Below are 22883 nucleotides of genomic sequence, written 5' to 3' on the forward strand. Positions count from 1 at the left end.
GTCCACCAGGCAGCAGCACTTAGTTTATCAGTTTAGTTTTGTTGGGTTTTTCAATTACATTTTTATGTATTGAGCAGAAAAAAAACCGATTCTGAGTGGCAGCAGGATTTAAGCTAAATTTCCAGTTAATCCCATAAAAGAAAAATCTTATTTCAGGCTTTTCTATTCACACACAGACGCTGCGTTACTCCTTCACACCAGGTGGCGCTGTGCGTTTTTCTCATCCCCCGATAAACAGGAGGAAAAGCAGAACCGGAAGAAAACGACGAAGAAGAGGAAGAAGAAGAAACGGAGGCGCTAGCTAATTTCGTAAAATACGTCGAACAAATTATCAGGTAAATTTCTTTAAATATATTTATTGATTATATTTTCCACATGCATAACTAGTTATATCTGCGATGTTTGCGTCGGTCGTGACACGTTAATAAGCGGAAACGCGGAGCTGTTTGATTTAACCTCGTTATCGCGAGTATTAGCTTGTGAACGTTAGCCGTTGGAGCTAAGCTAGTTTCTTGTATTAACAGTATTTCACAGTTTAAAACTTTATAACGTGACAAACGTGGTTAAATTAAGAATTTAACTTATAGTGAGCGTTTCTCTGAGCTGATATAATTTTATTAGATATCAGCTGGATTAGCTAGCAAGCATCTTGTCTTGATGCCATGGAAACACATGTAAAGTAAATGGTGTTTGGCAGCTAACAGCTAAATGTTTTGTCATTACATCCCTGTGATTACAGGCTGATATTTATCATTGAAAACGTCTTTCAATATAACACAATGAAGTATTTAAAGGCTGCACAACCTGCGAAATCTATAAACTGGATTTCTTTTAAATCTTTAGTTTGAATATTGAAACGTAAAATGCATGATGCTGATGTTTTAAAAAACTTTACGGCTCTTAGCTTTTTACTTAAGGAGTGTGTTTAATTTAAACCACTTAATAACACTCATTTAATGGCTCTGTGGACTTATCCACGTTGTTCACTTAAATACTTTAAGATACAAGGTCAACTTTTTCATATGGAATGAAATAACAGCTGTAGCTGCAGCTGGTTTAGTTTACAAAGCTTTGGTTCATACTTTGTTTTTCAGGAGTTTATGTCTTAATTCTTGTGGTAAATCATAATATATTTTCCTCACAATGATATCTGAGGTTTATTCATGCATGTTTTTATTTAGGTTTTTTCTTCTTCCATGCTTTTAACTCATCAGTCCTCATTTATCTCACACCTTGTTTATGCAGAAGTTAAGGTGAGACTTAAATGTCTTCTTTTCGTGCTCTTCCACAGTCTGTCTTCGTCACACAGAGCCTCCGGTTTGGCTCCTTCACAAGTGCTGCAGAATTCAGGTTTTTGTTCCTCCTGACCTGCCAACATGCCAGCCGCACTTACAGATTCCAGTCAGATAATCTGTGAAGTCTGGGCAGGCAATGTGGAGGAGGAAATGAGGAAGATCCGGCATATTATTCAAAGTTACAATTACATTGCCATGGTGAGAGACCTTCATGGATGTCAGTGTTAAAAAGAATGATAACTGCATTTGTTTCAGACAGATAGAACTTGGCCTAAAGGATAGGTGTTCTTTGTGAATATGTAAAATATAATAATTTCTTAGCTGTAGCGTTCAATGAAATTAAGGTTGAAGCTGAATGAAAACAAGTAAATGTTAGAAATGTTAAATTACAGATTGTCAGAGGATTCTGGTGTTTCATCATAGACTTGTTCATCTTTATTGTTCCCCAGGACACAGAATTTCCTGGAGTGGTTGTCCGACCGATCGGTGAGTTTCGCAGCACTGTGGATTACCAGTACCAGCTGCTGAGGTGTAATGTTGACCTCCTGAAGATCATCCAGCTCGGACTGACGTTCATGAACGAGGAAGGAGACTATCCCCCTGGCACGACAACGTGGCAGTTCAACTTCAAGTTCAACCTCACGTAGGAAGAATTTTTTTTCTCTCCTGAGCAGTTTTTAAAATTCAAGTTTTCATCTTACACCAGCCAGAAGGTTTAGAATGATGTCTGTGCTTTGGTTACCATTCTGCATGAAAGTTGTGCTGCTCAAATGATGGAATTAATAATGAAATGATCAGTTTTTTATTTCTGAATTAATGGTGTCTAAAGACGATTAAGTTAGGTTTATTATATTTTTAGTTTTGTTGGCTGTAGTTGTGGTAATTATTTGAAAAATGAATGTCTGTCTTTCATTGTTTCTCATAGAGAAGACATGTACTCACAGGACTCCATAGACCTGCTCCAGAACTCTGGTCTCCAGTTTAAGAAACACGAAGAAGAAGGAATCGATACACTCTACTTTGCTGAGCTTCTCATGACGTCTGGTCTGGTGTTGTGTGAAAACGTCAAGTGGCTGTCCTTCCACAGGTCAGTTGTTTGTGCTGACTACATTTTTCTGTTTCTGTTGCCAGTTTACACCACACTGAATCCTACAGTTTATTTGATATAAGAAAGAAATCTGAATAAATAATGTACCATTTATATTTTTACAGGCATTTAAAAAGACTAAATGTTGGCACCCACCCACTATCCATGTAGAGCTTCCAAAAGAAATTAGTAAAGATATTTCTGGTAACTGCTTTTAAGTTTAAATCCAGTCACGTCACTGTACCCTAACCAACTCAAATCCTCATGCTCTGTGTCCCTCAGTGGGTATGACTTTGGATATTTGGTGAAGCTCCTGACAGACGCTCGACTCCCAGAGGAGGAACATGATTTCTTCCAGATCCTCAACCTGTTCTTTCCTGCAATCTATGATGTCAAGTACTTAATGAAAAGCTGCAAGAACCTGAAGGTATCAGCCCTAATACAAATAAGCAAAGCAGAGGACACTATAGTTGATGATGATTTTATTTTATGCTCCATTTGTACACATAAGACAATCCTGACTGCTGTGTGTGTCTGTGCAGGGAGGGCTCCAGGAAGTGGCGGACCAGCTGGAGCTGAAGAGGATCGGTCGGCAGCACCAGGCTGGATCCGACTCACTGCTCACCGGTATGGCTTTCTTCAGGATGAAAGAGGTACGTGCTCACAGATATGCAATAATCTGTAGGATCTGTAGCATTCTCTGAGATTTCAACCCATTTTATCGTAACTAATTAAGGAAAATGTAGTTGATAATCTCCACAGCAGGATCACGCAAGTCTGCAGAAGTGCACTGTATTCACCAAAGTAAAAAACATGTTCTGGCTATTTCATAATTACGAATAACTTATAATAGTGTATGGATTGGAATACTTCAATACTCGCCTGAAAGTTATCAGGTTTTTATACTGAAATACTTCAAAGTATCAGTGTAATTCACTAGCACTGATCCAATGGCACAGAGGAGAAATTAATAATAACATTATAGTAACATTTATCTATAAACCTGATAAAGTTCTGAACTGTTCTAATCCATACACCACTGTCAGTAATTATAAAAGAATACCTCATAATTACAATATGCGCTTCTTTTAATTAAGAGATTGTGAGTCGCAATTGCAAGATAAAATCCTCCCGTTATTTGTCTTTGGTAAATGCACTGCGTTTCCATGTCAGTAGTATGTCTTGTAAAATTGACACTGTAATTTGGGGTAGAACAGTACTGAACTAGTACACATACACTAAATATGTGTCACTTTACAAGTGATTGCCTTAGATAAATATTCCATGTAAACCAAGAGTCAAAACTTCCAGAGACAGTTGAAATGTCCTCTTATGTGTAAGAAGTTTATGGACAGTCAGTGTTTTGAATTTATTCAGCTTCTCTGGCCTCAACATTTAACAGAATAAGCCTTCGTAGTACAAAATAAGACACAGATAAACTTTGTAGACATTCTGCACATGTTGGCATAAAACATAAATGGCTAAAAATCTTCAAAACTAAAGCCACAGCTCCTTTAAATGTCAGATTTTAATGAAGCACCTCAACATGCATGAAAATTCCTTTTAAGTCAAGTACAGACAGATCCATAAGTGTTTGGACGTTCACACAGCTTTTGTAATTTTGCCTCTGTAAAAGTGAAGGCACCAGAAAATGGAGGCTCCATATTTAAAAATTAGGCAAAATCCCAAACGCTGTGTCACTGTCTAAACACTTGGTGTGACTGTAGGTAGCAGATGGGCTTTAAATTCAGCAGTTATCTGAGTGACACTTCTTTTTGGGTTCAGCTTTTCTTCGAAGACAACATTGACGATGCAAAGTATTGTGGGAGACTGTACGGCTTGGGCTCGGGCTCCACTCAACCCCAGAACGGCATCTCCAGCTCGGGCCAGGAGGAGACGAACAACAAGCACTGATCCGGTGCTCGATTTTCAAGTGGAACTCACTTGTTTTAAAACCCAACCAGCAGGTTTCACCTCCGATCTCCCCCAGCACAAGACTAAATGTTTCTGTAAAGAGACTCGCAGTGACAGCTGCTCCTTCCCCCTGGCTCAGAATGACTAAAACCTTTCTTTACAGCACGGGACCAGCTTCTTCTGATGACATTCTCCAGCTCAGATTATCCTTAGGACTCATCTCTTATTGTGGGGATTTTGTTTTTTGTTTTTTTATGTTAATGCTGGAAGGGTCTGTAAATTAAATGTATAATTTTGATGAAAATAAAAATGTTTTAGCTCTTTTCACCTTTTTGAAACTTTTAACGGAAACTGTAATTGGTTATGCATGTTTTCATGTATATTAAATTGTTTTGTATTTTAAATGTATTAAGTATTTGTTTAGTATTTATTTTTAGGCCATCGGACCTTGTGTCTAGAGTTTATGGCACCGCAGGTGGCTGTCTACAACCTCAGAAAGGGTGCTTTAAAAAATTTAAGGGATGTAACAAAAAGGATTAAGTATTTTAGTGATTTGTAGTTTTACAGTTTGAATCTCTCTGGGTTGTGAGATTTTAAAGATATCTGAGAAATTGGACATTTTCATGTATTTTTAAAGTGGAAATAATTGAATCAGAATTAGGCTCAGTCCTATAAATGATGGCCAGTCTTCCCAGAGATCTAGACATGTCAAAGCCCAAACATATTCAAAGTGCAAAGTTATGAAACAGAGAAACAGCAAATCCTCACATCTGAGAAGCTAAAAGCAGAGAACATTTGTTTTCATTTCAAAACTAAACCAAAAAACTTTCCATTGGGATTTTAAAGCAACGTGAAGTTACAGTTTTAAGTCTGTCTTAAAACACAACAGAATCACACTGACATGACAGTATTGTGCTAAGACAAACTTAGGATGGGGAAAACGATAAAAGCTCTAGTATTGTTTTTTTTTTACAATCCAATCTGCACCAAACGTTTCTCATTTTGAATGGGTTTGTATTTTCGATATTTGTCTGCTGCAAACTCGCATTAAAATCTGTATTCCAGCCCCAGTGTGGTATTCCACTTTTTAGCTGGATATTTAATAGGAAGCCTGCACGCCACTTCCTGTGGGCCCGTATGACACTGTGGCTGTTCTTGACCTTTAAAGTTACTAAATTAGTAAAAGCAGGTATTGAACAACAACTGACACCACTCAGTCTTTACCTGCATCGTCTGTGGGAAGAAGCTCCAGGTCAGGCAACTATGATGGAAGTCAGTCAGCCTCCTTAAGGCACTTCTGGGTGTAGAATCAAATCATCCACATGTTCCATCATTTTCTAAGTGAAGATTTTTTTTATTCAACAAACAGCTGTACAGTGGGAGGCCGTGTTTCTCTCAGTCCAACGGGGGCAGGTTCAGGTGAGGAAACGCTGTGACGCCCTCAGGGTGGACGGGCCTGATCCGTATTTACGGAGCAGAGCTTTGGCATCTTCTTGCAGACGTTCGGATACAGACAGTGAAGACTTGGAGAGGTGCAGCAGAACCAGGCAACATTCAACAACATCTGGATGAGGATACATCTGGCAGGAAACAGACGACAGACAAGGTAACGCTGATGACTGAGCCTCACCACATCAAACTACATAGTCACTATAACATCAGTCAACACATGACAATAAATCTTTTTGTCAAACGTACAGACGTGTGGCCTCACAGGATGAAACCTGATGTGTTGATCCCCTGACGCCTACTCCAGCAGCTGTGGATCTTTAAATCTAACGATATTCCCATAGGTCTCAGTTTTACTTAGCATTTTGTGCTAATTAGCATGTATTAGCATGTTGATGAGATAAACTAAAACGAATACGGTAAAGACGGTGCCTCAGCATCACTAGTGTTAGCATTTATTGTTTAACACTGTACGTGTGTGAGTTTTACCTTGATCATGTCTGGCAGGTCCGCCAGCTGTTTCTGGTACTCTGACATCTTCACAGACAAAGACAGGAGAGTCTCATGGTCCTCCAGCCTGAGGGAGCGAAAATACAGACATGTTCAGTGTTTATGGTTTGACACTATAAAGCTTTTCAGTGTACTTTTACCATTGATACTTAAAGTAGAAGACAGGAGTACTCTTTAGGTAAGTATGGCTGTCAAGAGAAATACAGTCAAGTAAAAAGTAAAATATTTCTCTCAAACGTACAGCACAGAACAGTATTTATGTAAATGTGTGTAGTTACTTTCCATCACTATAAGTCAGTTTGACAAATTGTCTGTACTTGCTGAAATGTTAACTGCTAATGACTTTTCCTCCAGTGTGGCTGTGATGCTTCTAGCTTCAGACCCAAACATCATGAAGTGAAGACCAGTAACAAATATCCTCACCGTTGCCCAGCATCAGTGGAGGATATTTGTGGGGCCACATCGGCCTGTTCCTCCCCAGGATCAAGCTGCCCTCCCTGGGCTCGGCTGTGCTGCAGCACCATGGCGGCCAGCCGCTCCTGGACCTCTGTAACTGACCTCTGAGTGGCCTGACAGGCAGCATGAGGCTCAGACAGAAGCAGCGACGCATCGAAGTCCAGGTTACCCAGCCTTAATGGCGGACACACCTTCTCTTCCACCTCTGAAATATCTTCGTTTGCTTTATCCTCCACCTCGTCTGCAGGACAGGAATCAGCTGCTGCCAGTCCATTCTGAGGGTCTGTGTTGTCAGCTGAGTTGCTCCACCAAAGTTCGTACAGTCTGTGGTAAAGGACAAAGGCCTGCAGGCTGTCGGCCGCAGCTTTAGCTGCTTCCTCTGTGTGATGAAGAGTTTTGGGGTGTTTCCTGGAACAAACACTGACGTCCCCTGATGAAAGAACCAAACAAAATGATGACGGCGTTATTAGCTGTTAAAGATAACGTCTTCAAATGACATAAAAACAGACGAGCAGCAAAACCTCCCAACGGAAAGCTGAAACCAGCGTATTTGCTAGACCAGCTCCTTGATTGTTCACTTAATGATTTCAGCACTAGAATATATATAAATACAAAAATCCTTTGGATCTCAGCTCCTAATTTGAAAGGATTAGTCCTTTAGTTCATTATTTTTCTGCTTAATAACAGCAAAAACCACAAGTCCCCACAAGGTGTCACCAAATCTTAGCATGATTATTGTAAACAGCAAATAAATTACTCCACTAGTCTCCGATTAGTGAAATATTGAAAAACTCAAATAACTGAATAATTAATTGATCAGACAGACACGTACCATCAGGGAAGAGCAGCCTGCAAAGCTCTGCAGACACACAGAAATGTCCGGGGTCACGGAGCCAAGCCACCGCCTGCCACAGCTCCTTTATCAGCTGACCATCATCCTCCAATAGCCAGCTCAGCACAGAGCGTGTCAGATGGAGGGACGAATGCAGCAGCACCTGAGGATTAAAGGCAACACGTGGAACAAAAAGTACAGAAAAAGCTCAACGAGGGGGTCAGTTCACTGGGCTTCCAAAAGTAAGTACAATTTGCCTCTAAGCCTTTTTAACCTGCGTCTATCTGAAAATAAAATCAGGACAGCAGGGTGAAGGACTGTACCTGTGTGAGGGGAATGTTAGAGCTGGGCGCTGGACTCTCTAGAGACTTCAGGTCCTGCAGAAGGTCTCCAGCGTTGCGAGGCGAAACACCAAAGTGCTCCTCCCACACGTCTCTCACCCAGTCCTGCACGGTGACATGTCGGTCACCCGGTGATGCCCATGGGTTATTGGAGACACAGGCCTGAGATGCAACTTTGGAGTCTGCCAGCATCACAATCAGCAGCTCAGCAGCACAGAGGTGCAGCCTGTGGCCCTGCAGGAGATGGAAATCACTTAGCTCTTTATCAGACTGTCACATGTGACATAAAACAGATTATGAGCTGGGTAATGTCACTGACCAACAGGTTCTTCTGAGAGCTCAAGGCCTCCTGAGCTTGGACCCAGTCCTGAGCAGCAGCCAGGTCTTTAGTGCACCTCATCGCCAGCGACTGAGCCAGAGTGACCTCGCCTGAGATTCTTGCTAGAGTGGCTGCCGTCATCAGCGAGGAGGTGTCGTTCTTTCTGGCAATGACTTTGGCAGCGTCGAAACTGGTACCAGCAGCCAGGTAGCTGGGAGGAAAAGGTACGCTTTAATAATGTTTGTAAAAAGATTCAAAACAATATTAAATACCAGTTCAGATTCCAGTTGTCACCATTTAGCCGCGGCAGAGAAATGTCCGTCCTTCTCCAGCACAGCAGCCCAGCCGGTGTACAGCTCCTTCAGGATGGGGTCGTCTGCTGGCAGCCTGGCTTTGACCAGAGCTATGGCCTCCCTGACAAACAACACAACACAGAGCTCTGTTCTCCACACAGGAATATCACCAGGAGATGGCGCTGAACATAAGAAGCTGTCAAGATCAGCAGGGTGTTTGAAAGTAAAAGGAATCATCAGTCAGAAGAAGTAAATCCAACAATGGGGCAAAGCAAGAGAAGAGTGTAGTTAACGACCAAGAGTAAAAGATGCAGATGTATCTGTCATAGGTGTAAACCTGTAGAGCCTGTGAGACTGCAGCAGGTCAATGGCCTCGTACAGCTTGTTGACTGACAGCAGGTGGGAGGCTGCCTTCAGGTACTGCTCCTGCAGACACAGCTGCTTGACGAAGGCCTCCACGGTCCGCTTCCACACCTCGAAGCCGGCTGGAGCGGCAAACGCAGCAAAACAGAGGTTTTACAAAGTTTGGAAATCAGAAGCAAAGACTGATTAAACAAATCAAGAAGTGACGCCTGGTTGCTGTGACTTGAAAGCCGTTACCCATGGGAGCGATGGTGAGTAGGTGGTCACTCAGCTCTCCTTTCTCCGTGGCCAGCTGCAGTGCACCCTCCAGGTCTCCAGTCCACAGCTGCAAGTACACGACAGAGTCGTAGTGACCAGCCTCCATGTGACCCTCCACTGCAGAATAACACACACGGCATGACTCATTGACAAGACAAACTAAAAACTTCATTCAACTTAAAACTTGCTCCAGCAACAGCAAGGTGGATTTTAAAAACTGCCAACAATGATTCTCCTGTTTATGTCAGAATAAATTTGGGCATCTAGTACTGGCTTAACTAAACCTCTGGAAACTACAATAACAGAAAAAGGTGCCAAAACACCATTTGCATTTTAAGTGCACTGTGTTACTCTAATATCAGTTACACACCTTCTGCCTCAAACATGCGGTGCAGAGCTTGTCTGTCGGAGAAGAGGCCCAGGTGGATGTGCTCTCCCTGGCCAGGGACACAGCCTGCAGGGGGAGCTGAAAACCACATGCGCACACAGTAAATGAGTGAGTAAAAGAACTGATTCTGACCCAGTCCTATTATAAAGCAATTAACTAGTCCTTAGCAGAATCAGTCATACTGTTGTGTTTGACAGATGCCAAAGTGATGCAGTCCTGTAGCAGGTCCTCTTTGGGCCGATGGTCCATGGACGTACTGATGGGCAGCATGGAGCGAGGCTTCTTCTTCTTCAGCAGGTTTGTGTCTGGAACATTCATACAAATGGACACGGTCTTAAAAATACATGCAGCCTAAGCTGTTCAGTAAAATAAAATAAAAACCTGAGATACCTGCTTTGTCTTTGCACTTAGTAGCAGGAGCAGAGGTTTTTCTCTGCAGCTCGTAAGTGGCTGAAACAAGACATTAGAATACAGTTAGCTTGACACTTAATATCAGCAATCTTACTGTTTTTCAGCTGATTCGACTCTGCTACCTGGTGGAGGGACGGGACTGTTGGTTGAGCTGACTTCATCAAGCTCCTCTTCACCGGACTGTCCCGCCTCAGCCTTCTCTCCTGAAGCTGGCTCTCCATTCATCTCTGATGGTGCAGCTCCTCCGGCCCCCGATGCCTTCTTGTTCTTCCTCTTCTGCTTGGGATTGGTCTTCATCTTCTCCCTCAGCTCGACCATCTTCTTCCCTGAGAGGACACGCATGTGAGCGTTACAGTCTGGCTTTAACCCGTTCAGAGTGGGACAGTGGTCCTCAGTGTTTCCACAGTGCTGCACAGACTAAGAGGCCGTGTTCACCTTTAGGGGGGTTGGTGAACTCTTGTTTGGAGACTCTCCACTCCTGCACGGTGAAGTCCTTCCCTCCGGACCAGATCACATCCGGATCAACAGGTGACCAGTCCACACACAGCAGGTAACCAACATGACCCCGGTAGTTGCAGACAGCCTCCCCCTGTAGCACATCCCACACCTGAAAAACCAGTAAATGAATAAGATCAAAATAGTTAATTAATAATACAAAAAAACCAGAAACTTCACTTATTATGTGAACAATTAACCCAAATCCCTCAAAAATGAACGAGTTACACAAACTGATGCATCTGTCAAGAACATGATTATTATTTTACAGCCATGGTTCTGGTCTGGTGCTGACCTGGGCTGTGCCGTCATACGAGGCGGTGACCAGCCGGGCATCGTGGTGCGGACTCCAGGCCATGCTGGTGATTTTAGAGGTATGACCACACAGCCTTCGATACGGCTCGGTCAACACCACGGGATTTTCTGGAGGATTTTCTGCAGAAAAACAAAATACTGACATCAAAACCTCCTGAGCCCTTGATGTGACCCACATTTCCTTAGTCTGGATTGTGTACTAGTTAATCCTCAGATGCCTTACAATCATTGTGGTGATGTTTAAACACAGACTGCAATGAAATCATGTAGCAGGTGTCAAAATTAAACAACAGGAATATTCCCAGTTGGTTCACCTACAGACAAAAACAGCTACTGTCAGCAAATGTAGTTGGCTGGAGCTAAATAAATCAATAAACCTTATTGATCCACAAACTACAAAATGAAATTCTCAGCTGATACAATTCAGCTGACGGCTCCATGTCGTTATCAAGTAACTAGCTAGTTAGGTTGTAGCAAGGAACCTTGAGTGTGTGTGAGGTCTGTTCCCACCTATGACAGAGTGGAGGTCGTGCACGTACACGGCAGCATTGCTGGAGCCTGAGGCCAGGAGGCCGTGATGCTCGGGCACAGAGCTGTGGCTGTGATGCCACCGCAGCGTGTTGATGATCTTGTGATGCTGCTGGAGGCTGCACAGCAGCTTCAGACTGGGAGCCTGATACACATCAATGCAGCTGCAGCAGACAAAGAGCAGCCATTTAATATTAGGAGTATCTTCTTGATTACAGCAGCTTTAAAACTTACATTTTACACGATGTTGTTTTAAAGTCCAAACTTACTGCAAACACTCAGAAGTGAACAGTTCTGTAGTTAAGTGAAATCTCTGACCTAAACATCAAACGAGTGGTTTGATCAGCTAAATGCGACTAATGTAACAGACAGTCTTGTGTTTTTAACGTGACTGGTTCGGGATGTTTAACGGCTGAGAGGACTCAGTGTGAGATCCCATCCTCAACTCAGACTCTGTCCCAGTCTGAGACAAATCCATTATTCTGTGGCCTAAACTCTGTGGATAAGTTGGTCCTGCCCAGGACTCTGCAGGCTGGTGCAGTGTTATCAGGAGGGTCATCCTGGGCGTTCACTCACCCGTCCTCGTTGCCGATGGCAACCACTTTCCCATCTGGCTTCCAGCTGAGGTCAGTGTGTGGAGACAGCTTGTGCTGTTGGGAAGCAGAGATCACTTTTTTTTTTTTGTTACATTAGGCAGCAAACTGTGAGAGCTGTGACTCCTCCTGTGAACTCCCTGCGTTTGTTCTCGAGCTTTAAGTGTGTTTGTCAGGTTCTAGTGAGGCCATCTGTCCTGGTTCGCTAAAGCCTTCTCTGGATGTGAAAGGAGCCTGAGAGAAGATTCTGCAGGTGGTTTCTCTGGTCAATATAGTGCCGACAGTACAGATAAACTGGTGTCCTACTTACTAAACTGCCACAGGATCCTGAACAGAACTGGAAGGACGATTCACTAATTGGCCAAATGGGGGAAACATGTCCCACTTTTTTTAGCAGCATGCAAATGTTGTCAAATGAGAACATTAACAAAAACTGCCACGATTTAGTCAGTGAACCACACAGTACCATGCTAGGTAAAAGCCGACCACACGACGCAGACTGCAGGTGAAATGACCCATGTGATCACAGTAACGTCGCGCCCACCTTGATGTCGTTAGTGTCTCTGATCAGCTTGTCGATATCCGACGCCTCTCCGCTCAGCTTAGACGGGTCGTGCTGGAGGATGGTGCCTTCGCCGGCGCAGCTGTACAGGCTGTAGTACAGCTTTCCTCCCACTGCACCTGAACGCCACACGTGTAAAATTATAGTTTTAGAATCTGCTGAAATTCTGCTAATTCAGCTAATATGTAACATATGTGCAGTTTCTAATAATATAATATAATAAACCCTGAGGTGTGTCTTAGCCTGGTTCCCCAGATGACAACATGCACGTGTCGCTGCAAAGCTTCATAACCCATGTAAACAAAATAGCATGATAAGTATAATGGGTTCTAGTCTTAACTGTCTACCCTCCTTTCACTTTCACAGATGCCCCCTTTCATTGATCTTACGTATTTAATGGTGGGACAATAGCAGAGTCTTTATCTGTTTGCTCGTTCAATGGGAAACGTTTTAAATACAAAGATCCTGAAAAGGAGCGTCACAGCTCAGAGAAAGAAGCAGCTGCTGTTCGTTTCCTCTGCACATCACCTGTAATGATCTGAACCAATGAGAGCGCAGCAGAAGCATAAACTGAGCTGAACCGGTGCCAGTGCTGCGGGTAAACAAATCACAGGCTCCTTTTCTTCATTTAAGTGCAATCACCAGATTGAAGGCAGGGCAAAAATTACATTTATGGCTTCGAAGACGTGTTACCGATACACTAATCAAAATGTCTTCTGTCGACAGCTGGTAAAATTAACTTCCCACGTCTCGATTTCCCCACGAGCGCCCGAACAGGGAGGAGGTGAGCAGTAACTGTTTTCGCAGCTCATTCAATTACAGAGTCCATTATAAAAGCACATGCAGAGGTGTTTGGGCTTTTGCTTTGCTGACTCGACACTTACCGGCGTCCCACTGCCACTGATTTTGCTGGGTCAGAGTGTTCAGTGCAAACAGCAGCAGTTGCTAAGAGTTCATTAGGAGCTTACCAAATGACATCGGGGGGACTGGGGGTCCCCAGGCCAGTGTGTACACTGTTTTTCTGTGATAGGAGCTCGATATATGTGGAGGCCTGGGAGGAGATGAAGCAGAACAGATGACAAGCCAGGAGTAGATGACGTGAACAGCTGCAGAAAATGAGACTGAGAAGCCACAAGGGATTAAGAAGAAAAACACAAAGAACAAGCAAAGGTTCACCCTCATGACTTTCACTAAAAGTTTCCAAACTTAGTCAAACTTCAGTGAAACCTCAGAGTCGTGTTTTTGTGAAGTTAAAAAGTTAAAGTCATCTTTTCAAAAGACGACTTAAAGATGCTCTACGGGCATTTTTGAAGAGATTTAATAAACTCTGCTTTAAATGATTTGTTTCTCACAGGGTTTTTACATACAACATTTATCTGGTTATAAATTCTTTAACACAAAACCAGACTATATCACTATTTTTCATTTTCAGCAGGATGCCAGATGTTCTAAATCACTGAAAGAACATTGGAAATGCATATTTAAACATCCCACTTGTGTTACGTTCCCCTGTGACCCAAGACTGGCTTCCCAACTAGTTAAAATCATGTTTACAGGTTTTCCTAGAGTTACGCCAAAGATCCAGGACCTAAAGAATATGTTCCCAAACATCAACAGACTGATGCCAACCTTGAAATAATCAATCTTACTTGTTTGAGAAGACTTCATAAATTCCAACTTTTCCATCATCTGTTCCAAAAGCCAGGGATCCCTCTTTCGCTGGGTGCCATGCCAGCTGCAGGGAACGAAAAGCTGAATGCATCTTATCTCAAGTGCTTCTTTTACATCAACTAGTTTCTGAGTGGAGCTTTAAACAACGAGAAACCAATCAAAAGATATTTTAACTGATAACCCAACGTCCTCAAAGCAAGTTAGAGTGAACGTGGCTGAAGAATGTAGCAGACTAATCTCACGGCTCCTTCTTTTCTCGCTCCTCTGGGATTTCCTCCCTCTAACACGTTTCAGAAAACCTCCAGAGTATCTGAACTACAACTAGTCTGTAAGTTGTTTTCTAAATGACAAAAGGCTAAAAGCTTTTTTTACAACCTCGCAGTAAAACATTTTATTTTTAAACTTGAATCAGCTTAAACGTTAAAGCATCTCACCGCTGTGACTTTAGACTTGATGCCTTGCCAGAAGAACCTGGTGTCGTACTGGTTCTGGGTGCTCAGTGTGTTCCACACCCGGATCATGTTGTCGCCGACACCAATCGCCAGACACCCTGCACCGACAGGGGAGAAGGTCAGGGCGTAGACGAACCCCCCCAGGGTGGGCAGAGTCCAGCAGCAGTCGAGAGAGGCCAGGTCCCAGCATTTAATCTGGGAAATAAAAGATGGAGTGAGGGCTCTTTGCAAACACGCCCTGCTTCACAAGGTTAGTCTGCTGACAGCGGTTCTTACAAGACGAAGCACCTTTCACTTCCTCTCACATCCCACAAACCTCTCTGTCCATGGACGTGCTGATGAGCAGCTCCCTGCCGTCCTGCAGCTTAACCACACTCATGTTGAAGACGATCCTGCTGTGGTTCTGACCCTCTGAAGATGTTCCTAACAGAGTCCACCTCTGCTTCCCCGACCTGGTCAGGTCCCACATCATCAGCTCTCCACTGACACAGAAGCCGAAGCAGGAGAGTGTCAAAAAATGCAGTAGCCCACGCTGCCTTTTTACACTGAATTACTTTTGTGCTGTTTATTGATTCACAATAACCCGATCACCACCATACAAGGAATCACTGGAGATTTTATTGATTTTAATGTCTTTGCTACAACTGGAGTCTTCACCAACCCCTGAATGACTCATGAGTTAAAAACAATCAGTTTCAAAACTTCTGCACTGTGATTTTTCCATATTGTGCCAAAAACAGCAGCTATTAAGTCAGGAAAACAACGTGAAAACTCATATTTACTTCAGAAAGGGATGTGGTCTGTACCTGAAACAGCTGGACACGAGCTGTGTCGGTCGTCCCTTCGGCCAAAGGACGCTGAGCCAGAGTCTCTCTTTGATCCCAGGATCGACCACGGAGCCTCTTTTCTTCAGATACGGCAGCTTCAGAGTCATCACACCTGTGAGTGGAAGGAAAAGATACAGAATGGAATAAAAAAAAGTCCAGTTCAGTCAAAAGACCCTATTTAAAATGGAGAATCCCCACATAAACAATTAGTATCTGTACATTTAGCATTTTCTGTTATAATCAACAGGCTAATTTGGTGGAAGCTAAAGGCTGAATCTCACTTCTGCCCTTCGCTGTGCTCCAGATCCTCACTGTCTGGTCTTTGCTCCCAGAGGCAAGAAAACAGCCCTGCTCTCCCACTGCAGACACTTCATTTGATGCTATTGGAGAAAAATACACAGAATCATTTCTGCGAATGTTTCACACATTAAAAACAGATGTTGTTACTGCACAAAACCCACTGCCACCTTCACCGTCCTCTGCTCTGCTGCTTAGCCCGTCCTCTCCGACCACTGGCGACCACGCCAGCGAGTGGATCTCGTCGTCGTGTCCACGCAGACGGTGCGTCACCTCACCTTTTTTACTCACGTCGACCAGCACGATCATCCCGTCTTTGTACCTTAGAACAACAACAACCAGGCTCATTACAACACAACTACATTTCACTATGTAGTTTATGAAGTGGTCAAACTGAAGCGTGGCCTTTACAATGATGGTCTCTGTGCTCCTCTTACCCGACAGCCACAGAGGTCCAGGTGTGAGGGGAGCAGGTGAGGCAGAAGATGGTCCTGGGCTCAGGGAAGAACCTGCTGGTGTCTCCGGTGTGGTACCAGTGGCATATCACTACACCCTTCTCATCCCCTGACACCACCAGGTTTTTGTCCACGGGCGACCAGTGCACCGCTGCGACAGGGCTCTGTGTGTGTGTGTGGACAAAACAACTTCAATGACTGATACTGCAGGTCACTGCTTTAATTTATCTGCAAACACTTCACTTATTTATGAAAACAAATTCCAGTCTGGATCCAAGCCTGTCCTTAAAGATGGAAGCCCAGTCATGCTGTAAGTCTATTATGTTCATTTTCTGACCAAACACAGAAAAAATGTCCCTTGAAGGCATACGATGAAGCAAATAATGGAAAGTGAATAAGCAGTGCCCTTTCTAACTTTGACAACTGTTTTAAAAATGCCCTGGAGACACTGAATTGCTGCAGAGCAGTGGCTTGGAAGCCAACTACAGAGACCTGCTGTACTATTTGTCCCCTGCAGAGTAAAAACTGTCCTCCACCTCCAAACAAGCTCGGATGGTTAACTTCCTCTCCCCGGAAGTCCGATCTCACCGTGGCAGCACAGGATTGTGAAACCAGAACGTGTGACAGTGTCTGACAGAGACGCAGCTCAGCTTCAGAACTGGCAGACCTGCCTCTAACCTATGCTGCTAGTGCAGAGCAGACTCTGGCCTGCAGGGGGCACCAGCACATTGTGAAAATGCATCGTTTCTGTAGCTGTGAGACTTCAGGACAGCACAGGTGGTGCTCACCTGATGAGCTGCATGCTCCTTTATAAGAGCCTTGGTGTCCGAGTCCCAGAAGCGGATACTTCCGTCACTGGAGGAGCTGACACAGATGTGACTCTGCCCTTCGTGCTGACAGAATGAAAAACCTGACACCAAGTCTTTATGGCCGACAAGCTCACCTGAAACACACAGAGACCAGGATGTTAGTGTGAGGAGCGGCCCCTGGGATCTGCTGAAGACTTGGTAAGACCCTGGAAACAGCTGTGGAATATCAAAGAGTTTCTAAAACCTAAGACAATAACCGCTGATGGTGTGATTTGGGTTTATATGAACCTGGACTCAGTTTTTACACAAAGATCTGTGTCACAAACTGGTTTGGGATCTGTCAAACTCTGCTGCTTTGACTTTGACGTCTTTTTCCCTCAAACTCCATGAAACACAAGAATTAATCATTTAGACCTCATGTGGTTGGAAAACAGTGGAAATGCTGTTTTTCCAGTGATTAAAAGAGATTTAAAATCCAAGGGCAGCAAAACCTGGAAGCAGCATGATTTGGGATTTTTGCTAAATGGATTAAATAATTAACTGATTGTCAAAGTAGTCGTATCAATCAATCAATATTATACAGGGTTAGTTTTCAATCACTGTTTTGTTTTACTCGATGTTAATACGAGCTGCTCTTTAAGCCAAATGTTTACTGATTAATTATCTCAGCACTAGATCCAGACAGACGCTGAGATATTTGTCTTCGCTCAATCATCGATCATCACAGCTGATCGGATCTGATCAGCTTGATCGAGGCTCCTATCGCTTCCATCTTTTCGGGCCACAAAGCGTTAAAACCAAACGCTAGTGAGCCCAGCGCTGCCAGGTGCCAAGCAGCAAACTCACCTGTGACCCTGCAGGTGGATGCAGACACGTCAATCAAATAAATGATGTTTTTGGCTCCAACGCCCAACAAACCGCCGCCGGTGACGTCGCTGCAGCGGGAGCAGTACCAGTTGGGGGAGGCGGGCAGCGACCTGTCGTGCATGGCGCCTCGGACACGTTAAAATGGTTTTATTTAAGAGTTAACACTGAAACCTCACAACTAAACTTCTCACATGTCACAGCTACAACACCAATGCTACCGTATGTGTAGCGTGGTGTCGTAAATCTCGACCAGTACGGGATCCTGGTTGGGTCAAACCGTGCAGTGTTCGCCGTCTGAGGAAACGATTTTAATATACAGCAGTATAATTTTATTTACTCTTTATTGTAGGAATAACTTGTAAATAAATTAAAAAGTTGCATATGTGGAGAGGAAAACAACAAAAATCACTGTTAGCCCTATAAATAATAGTGCCGTAAAGCGAAGGCTGCGAAGTCGTAAAGTGCAACATGGCTACGGCAATGACAGGACGTGGTGAGAGAAATTCAGCCCAAACATCCACATTTTGCCTTTAAACTTCAATTCTGCTGTTTTTGATTGAATCGTTTCTGCTTCTGACGTTTGCTACGTTTTTCCAGGTGTCTCTTTTATGAGGAACATACCTGTGGCGTTACTCTCAAGGTGAGCATCGTAGCTGTTAGCATTAGCACGCTAACTTATCAGCCGTAATAATTCATTCATTTATTATTTATTCATTGTAAATATTAAATATTTATGACAATCGTTGTTTTTGCAGGATCATTTTTCTGCTAACAAAAATCCAAAATAGTGTTGGTTCAAAGGTTTAACGTGTTGACGGTTTATTTTATTTTATTTATTGAATAAACCCCATAAGTACAGAGCTGGTCCTCATGATCCCAGCAGACCCCTCTATAGAAAATGGCTGAAACCTCCATTGTGTCAAAAAAGGTCCTCAGTCTTGTCCACTGAACAACCAAAAAACCTGTCTCCTCAGCAGGTGGAGCCTGCTCTGGCCTTTCTTATAAAGAGCATCTGTGTTACTTGTGTTATTTGACCAGTCCAGTTTATTGTTGAGGTGAACACCAAGGTCCACTCTCCCTGGAAGTTTACTAGTGTTGGTGAAGGGTGTCTGCGCCTGCAGAAGTCCACCACCAGCTCCTTGGTTCTTCCCTGTGTTGATCTGGAGATGATTCTGCAGGCACCAGTCCACAAAGTCTTTGTACTCCATGTCATTTGAGAACTTTTGTGATAATTATTTAAAATGTTGTCCTTAACATCAAAAGAGGATTGTACATTCACAGCAAAATATGTGAATGCCTGTGCTGCTTTAAACTCTACTTTAAACTACCGTAGAGTTGTTTGGAGAGGAGATGAGAGTACTTATTGAAGTATTTATGCTTTATGCTAAATATGATCATGCGAATTTTCCCTTTTTTTGCACAAACGTGACATGCTGGTGGCAAAAATCATTAAAGCTGCAACTGTTGATAAACTGTCATTATCATATTTCTCACACATGCAGTTACATGCCTTTGTCTAATCATCTGTGTCTCTGCAGACTACAGGTTTTGAGCGGCCGTCCTCAGCAGCTGTCATGTGTCCACACCAGCACTTCACTGGGTTTAAAAAAATGGGAGAGGAAGAACCGGCAGGTGTATCCGCCCCAGCTGTCAGATGAGCCTCGCAGACTTGCAGTGAGTCTTTCTGCCTGAGCTGATATAAGAACTTAAAACTTACACAGTCTGGTTCTTCAGACTGTTTGAAGTAGTTTTTTTTTTTTTTTGTCTTTCTTCTCTCTCTATAAACATCTTGTCACATTTTCTACAGGAGATCCACCACTGTAGGAGGCAGATTAAGTACAGCAAAGACAAGATGTGGTACTTAGCCAAACTGGTAAGATCAATGTAAAATCTTGAAGCAGTAGCATCAAATAATATTCATTCTCTGAGTTAATTTGCACCATTTAACTCTGAGATACTTAAAGCTGCTGCTGATTCCAAACAAGTTTTGCAGCCTTTTATGTTTTTAAGCTGTCAGTGTTTTTTTACTCAGGAAATTTTGAGATTTGTAGGAAAATAGCAGCGGTGATAAAATGCTGTTTTCAGGCAACTTGTGGTCCCAACATCTGTCTCATCTCAGTTTGTTTGTTTTCCCTCACAGATCCGAGGGCTGAGCATTGATGAGGCCATTGCACAGCTGGAGTTCAATGACAAGAAAGGGGCGAAGATCATGAAAGAGGTTTGTAGCTGCACGTTCACCCTCCTAAAAGTTAAACACTGCAGTCACAAATGAATTTTAACGTAATTTTTCACTCATCGAGTTGTGTATTCATGCATTATTTTGACACTATGAGCAAACAGAATATGGATAAATGTTGCAGTTTTGTTTCATTCAGGTCCTTCTTGAAGCTCAGGAGATGGCAGTCACAAATCACAATGTAGAGTACAAATCCAACCTGTATGTAGGTGAGTGTCGCAGCACTGAAGGGTTTCAGCTGCATGTTAAAACAAAGTGATGTCCTGCAGCTCCAGGTCTCAGTATGAAAACCATTTTTTTTTCTCAGATGAATGTAAAACTCATCACATCGTGTTTCCTGGTGAGAAAGTGAATATTCCTTTGACGAGGAATTGGAAAAAGATTTGTTTAGAAGTCTGGAGACTTATCTTTTTCTTTCTTGATTTCAGATGCTGTGCTGATTGATTTTAAACCATGTCTTTATTTATTTTCTGTCTCTCTTCATTTATCTGTCCTCTCTTCATCGCACACTGTTCCTTCCTGCAGCCGAGTCGTTCTCCAGCAAAGGGCAGTACCTGAAGCGTATCCGATACCACGGCCGGGGCATGTTTGGCATCATGGACAAAGTTTACTGCCACTACTTCGTCAAACTGGTCGAGGGTCCACCGCCCAAACCCGAGGAGAGGACGAGCTTCGACCAGGCCAAAGAGTACGTCCAGGACCTCAAGAACAGAACTATCATTCACAGTCTGTAGGTCGTCTGATACTATTTGACATGTGACTTTTACTGTATGTCTCTGTGTGTGTGTCACTTGATATTTGTAAATAATAAAAGGAGTGAATGGGTAATGGAAATTTTTTTCATTGTTTTTGAAGTAATATTGACTTTGAGTTTAAATAAAGTCTTGCACAGTTTGGTTAGAGCAGAAATAACTGGTCTGGTTAGATTTGGTTAATGGTTAAAATATTCAAAGCAACAGCAAATGCAGAAGATTATCACTAAATACGTGAACAGGGAAGTCGCCTGAAATGGAAACAAAAAGAAAAGCAAACTGGAGCAGGGAGGAGAACCTGCAGGTGGCACAGTAGAGAAAACTGAATATAAGAAGAAATTGATATCATGAAAGTGACTGCAAACCAAAATCAATATCACCTTTATTCTTTTTGTTTGCACCACTGCATTTGGAGACAGTTTACAAGGAAGCAGAAGATGCATATGACGTGCCTCCACTGTAGCTCACCAAAACAATACAAAAACATCCTGCTGCACCTCGAGGAAACTGTTTGGAGCCACGATCCTGCACAAACATAGTGCCTGAAGTGCATGTTTGTCCTGCTGTCACAGATTCACTGAGATGGGTTTGGTTGTTGTGTTAGTATGACAGCAGTCACCAGAACTCCTCCCCTGAGTACAGACCCGTCAGCTTCACTGAGCTTCAGCCCTTCACTTGGACCACAGCTCTGTGACAGTCTGCAGACAGCCGTCTTTGCTAAACCCAGGAAACGATTGTCTTTGCTAAGAGGCTTCACTCTGCTGGGAAGAGGAAAAACTTTCTTTTAAAAAACAAATTTTATAGATGCCAGCATTTTTTTTCCACCACTAAACACAACTTATTGTTAAAGTTAAAACAAGTCAAACACTGAATTTCTCCTCTCATTATTTTTAATGTTTGCATAAATCAGAGGGCAGACACATCATTTGTTTATTTAATTTTCAGTCTGTTTTTTATTATCCTTGTTTTCTTATCTAAAACTCCCACAGAATGTAATTATGTTTGCTTCACATGGTGTCTTTTATGTCTTCATCTTTTTAATATTTGCATTCTCTTTGGAGTTTCTCTGCCCCCTGCTCATTATTATTCTCTGTTATTCCTCTAATAAATTGAATTTAGAGAAGAAAACATCCTTCGGGGAACAGTCTGAGGAGGAGACACGAAAACATGTCCTCTTTGGAAATTTGTATTTTCTAAAGGTCACAGCATCTCAGTGTTGTCGAGGCCCAAAGCTTTGGTCTCTGCTGCTCCTAATTGGCCTTTAGTTTTCTGTTCCTGATGCGAATGATCCAACTTGTGTATCTGCCCATCACGTCTGTCCAAAGCCTTGTCAGCTCGGTGCAGCTCTAGATGTATTTTCAAATAAAATGCCATCTGCTGGCCCCAATTTCAGCAGACAGGTGCCCCCAATCTCAGGTTGGATGCTGCCTCGGTCCCACAGCATAAAGGGGCCCTTCTGAAAAGAGCAAAGGGCTTTGTCTTCCTGTTTCACTGCGTTACTGTCTCTTTCCTCTTCCCACAGCACAAACATTTGGAAGAGTATTCACTATTTATAATTTCTTAAAGCAGGTACAGATGCGCAGCTGGTGCTGGGCTAACAGGATCAGATGTTTCCCACTTGGTTTCCACAGTACATCTTCAGAACTGGGACATGCACAAAGGGTTTGGGGAGACGGTGAAGCTGCTTGTCTTCTGTTGGGCCACAACCTGAATAAATGAATCCCTTTAAGGAAATGCAGGTGAGTTTATCAGTTGTTTTTAAGGTGGAAAAATCCATGGGATGATTTGTTAGTGTTGCCTTAAATACTCTGAGACTAATGGGCAGATTGAATTGATCCGTGAACTCAACAAAAATGCTCTTTCCACAGAAAACACTGACCTTTGATTTCCACAAACCACCGTCCTTGTCCCGTACAAACAGAGGCTACCAGATATGAGCTGGGTCTGACGTCTCCACCAATTAGTCAGCATCGCACAGATGACTGAATCTACCCGGCGGCCATGGACGCACAGATACACACTGAGATTGAAGTGAAAAATGCTTGGCAAAGCTTCAGCCAATAAACGCGACAGGCCCGAGGTCCATCTGGACTTTGTGTAAGATAAGA

The 22883-nt window shown here is 43.1% G+C and overlaps 3 protein-coding genes across 4 annotated transcripts; 2 read left to right on the forward strand and 1 right to left on the reverse strand.

The window, feature by feature from the left end:
- Positions 1-233: 233 nt before the first annotated feature.
- On the forward strand, positions 234-4700 carry cnot8 (CCR4-NOT transcription complex, subunit 8). Its single transcript, XM_026328085.1, has 7 exons — positions 234-335; positions 1292-1493; positions 1745-1938; positions 2221-2382; positions 2665-2809; positions 2925-3035; positions 4168-4700. Exons 2-7 carry the CDS (start codon positions 1377-1379, stop codon positions 4294-4296), a joined length of 858 nt encoding a protein of 285 aa, XP_026183870.1. The 5' UTR covers positions 234-335; positions 1292-1376; the 3' UTR covers positions 4297-4700.
- Positions 4181-18011, reverse strand: gemin5 (gem (nuclear organelle) associated protein 5). 2 transcript variants are annotated; one of them, XM_026328083.2, is made up of 28 exons: positions 17767-18011; positions 16900-17054; positions 16094-16275; positions 15827-15978; positions 15641-15739; positions 15339-15471; positions 14849-15014; positions 14515-14727; positions 14059-14144; positions 13378-13460; positions 12392-12528; positions 11831-11904; positions 11237-11418; positions 10707-10846; positions 10352-10523; positions 10039-10242; positions 9896-9955; positions 9688-9810; positions 9488-9583; positions 9097-9234; positions 8834-8981; positions 8498-8617; positions 8204-8414; positions 7867-8118; positions 7544-7706; positions 6679-7141; positions 6235-6322; positions 4181-5876 (listed from the first exon to the last, which is right to left on the reverse strand). In XM_026328083.2, exons 1-28 carry the CDS (start codon positions 17906-17908, stop codon positions 5712-5714), a joined length of 4347 nt encoding a protein of 1448 aa, XP_026183868.1. In that variant the 5' UTR covers positions 17909-18011; the 3' UTR covers positions 4181-5711. The 2 variants fall into 2 exon arrangements, with proteins under 2 accessions (XP_026183868.1, XP_026183867.1); XM_026328082.2 differs by having other exon boundaries at positions 15821-15978.
- Positions 18012-18213: 202 nt separating this feature from the next.
- mrpl22 (mitochondrial ribosomal protein L22) lies at positions 18214-20857 on the forward strand. The gene is made up of 7 exons (XM_026328676.1): positions 18214-18280; positions 18385-18427; positions 19326-19461; positions 19595-19660; positions 19928-20005; positions 20163-20232; positions 20549-20857. Exons 1-7 carry the CDS (start codon positions 18256-18258, stop codon positions 20755-20757), a joined length of 627 nt encoding a protein of 208 aa, XP_026184461.1. The 5' UTR covers positions 18214-18255; the 3' UTR covers positions 20758-20857.
- Positions 20858-22883: the final 2026 nt, after the last annotated feature.

The sequence above is a fragment of the Mastacembelus armatus genome, chromosome 14 (assembly GCF_900324485.2).
Source record: "Mastacembelus armatus chromosome 14, fMasArm1.2, whole genome shotgun sequence".
In the NCBI taxonomy this organism is placed as follows: Eukaryota; Metazoa; Chordata; class Actinopteri; order Synbranchiformes; family Mastacembelidae; genus Mastacembelus; species Mastacembelus armatus.

Excerpts from the sequence above, each read along its gene's own strand:
- cnot8 (XM_026328085.1), top strand. The coding sequence starts at position 1,377 with ATGCCAGCCGCACTTACAGATTCCAGTCAGATAATCTGTGAAGTCTGG. Across the intron at positions 1,939-2,220 it reads AACTTCAAGTTCAACCTCAC|AGAAGACATGTACTCACAGG; the intron begins GTAGGAAGAATT and ends TGTTTCTCATAG. Across the intron at positions 2,383-2,664 it reads AAGTGGCTGTCCTTCCACAG|TGGGTATGACTTTGGATATT; the intron begins GTCAGTTGTTTG and ends TGTGTCCCTCAG.
- gemin5 (XM_026328082.2), bottom strand. The coding sequence starts at position 17,908 with ATGCACGACAGGTCGCTGCCCGCCTCCCCCAACTGGTACTGCTCCCGC. Across the intron at positions 10,243-10,351 it reads GTTCACCAACCCCCCTAAAG|GGAAGAAGATGGTCGAGCTG; the intron begins GTGAACACGGCC and ends GTGTCCTCTCAG. Across the intron at positions 9,956-10,038 it reads CAGTCCCGTCCCTCCACCAG|CCACTTACGAGCTGCAGAGA; the intron begins GTAGCAGAGTCG and ends GTCTTGTTTCAG.
- mrpl22 (XM_026328676.1), top strand. The coding sequence starts at position 18,256 with ATGGCTACGGCAATGACAGGACGTG. Across the intron at positions 18,281-18,384 it reads TACGGCAATGACAGGACGTG|GTGTCTCTTTTATGAGGAAC; the intron begins GTGAGAGAAATT and ends ACGTTTTTCCAG. Across the intron at positions 19,462-19,594 it reads ATGAGCCTCGCAGACTTGCA|GAGATCCACCACTGTAGGAG; the intron begins GTGAGTCTTTCT and ends CATTTTCTACAG.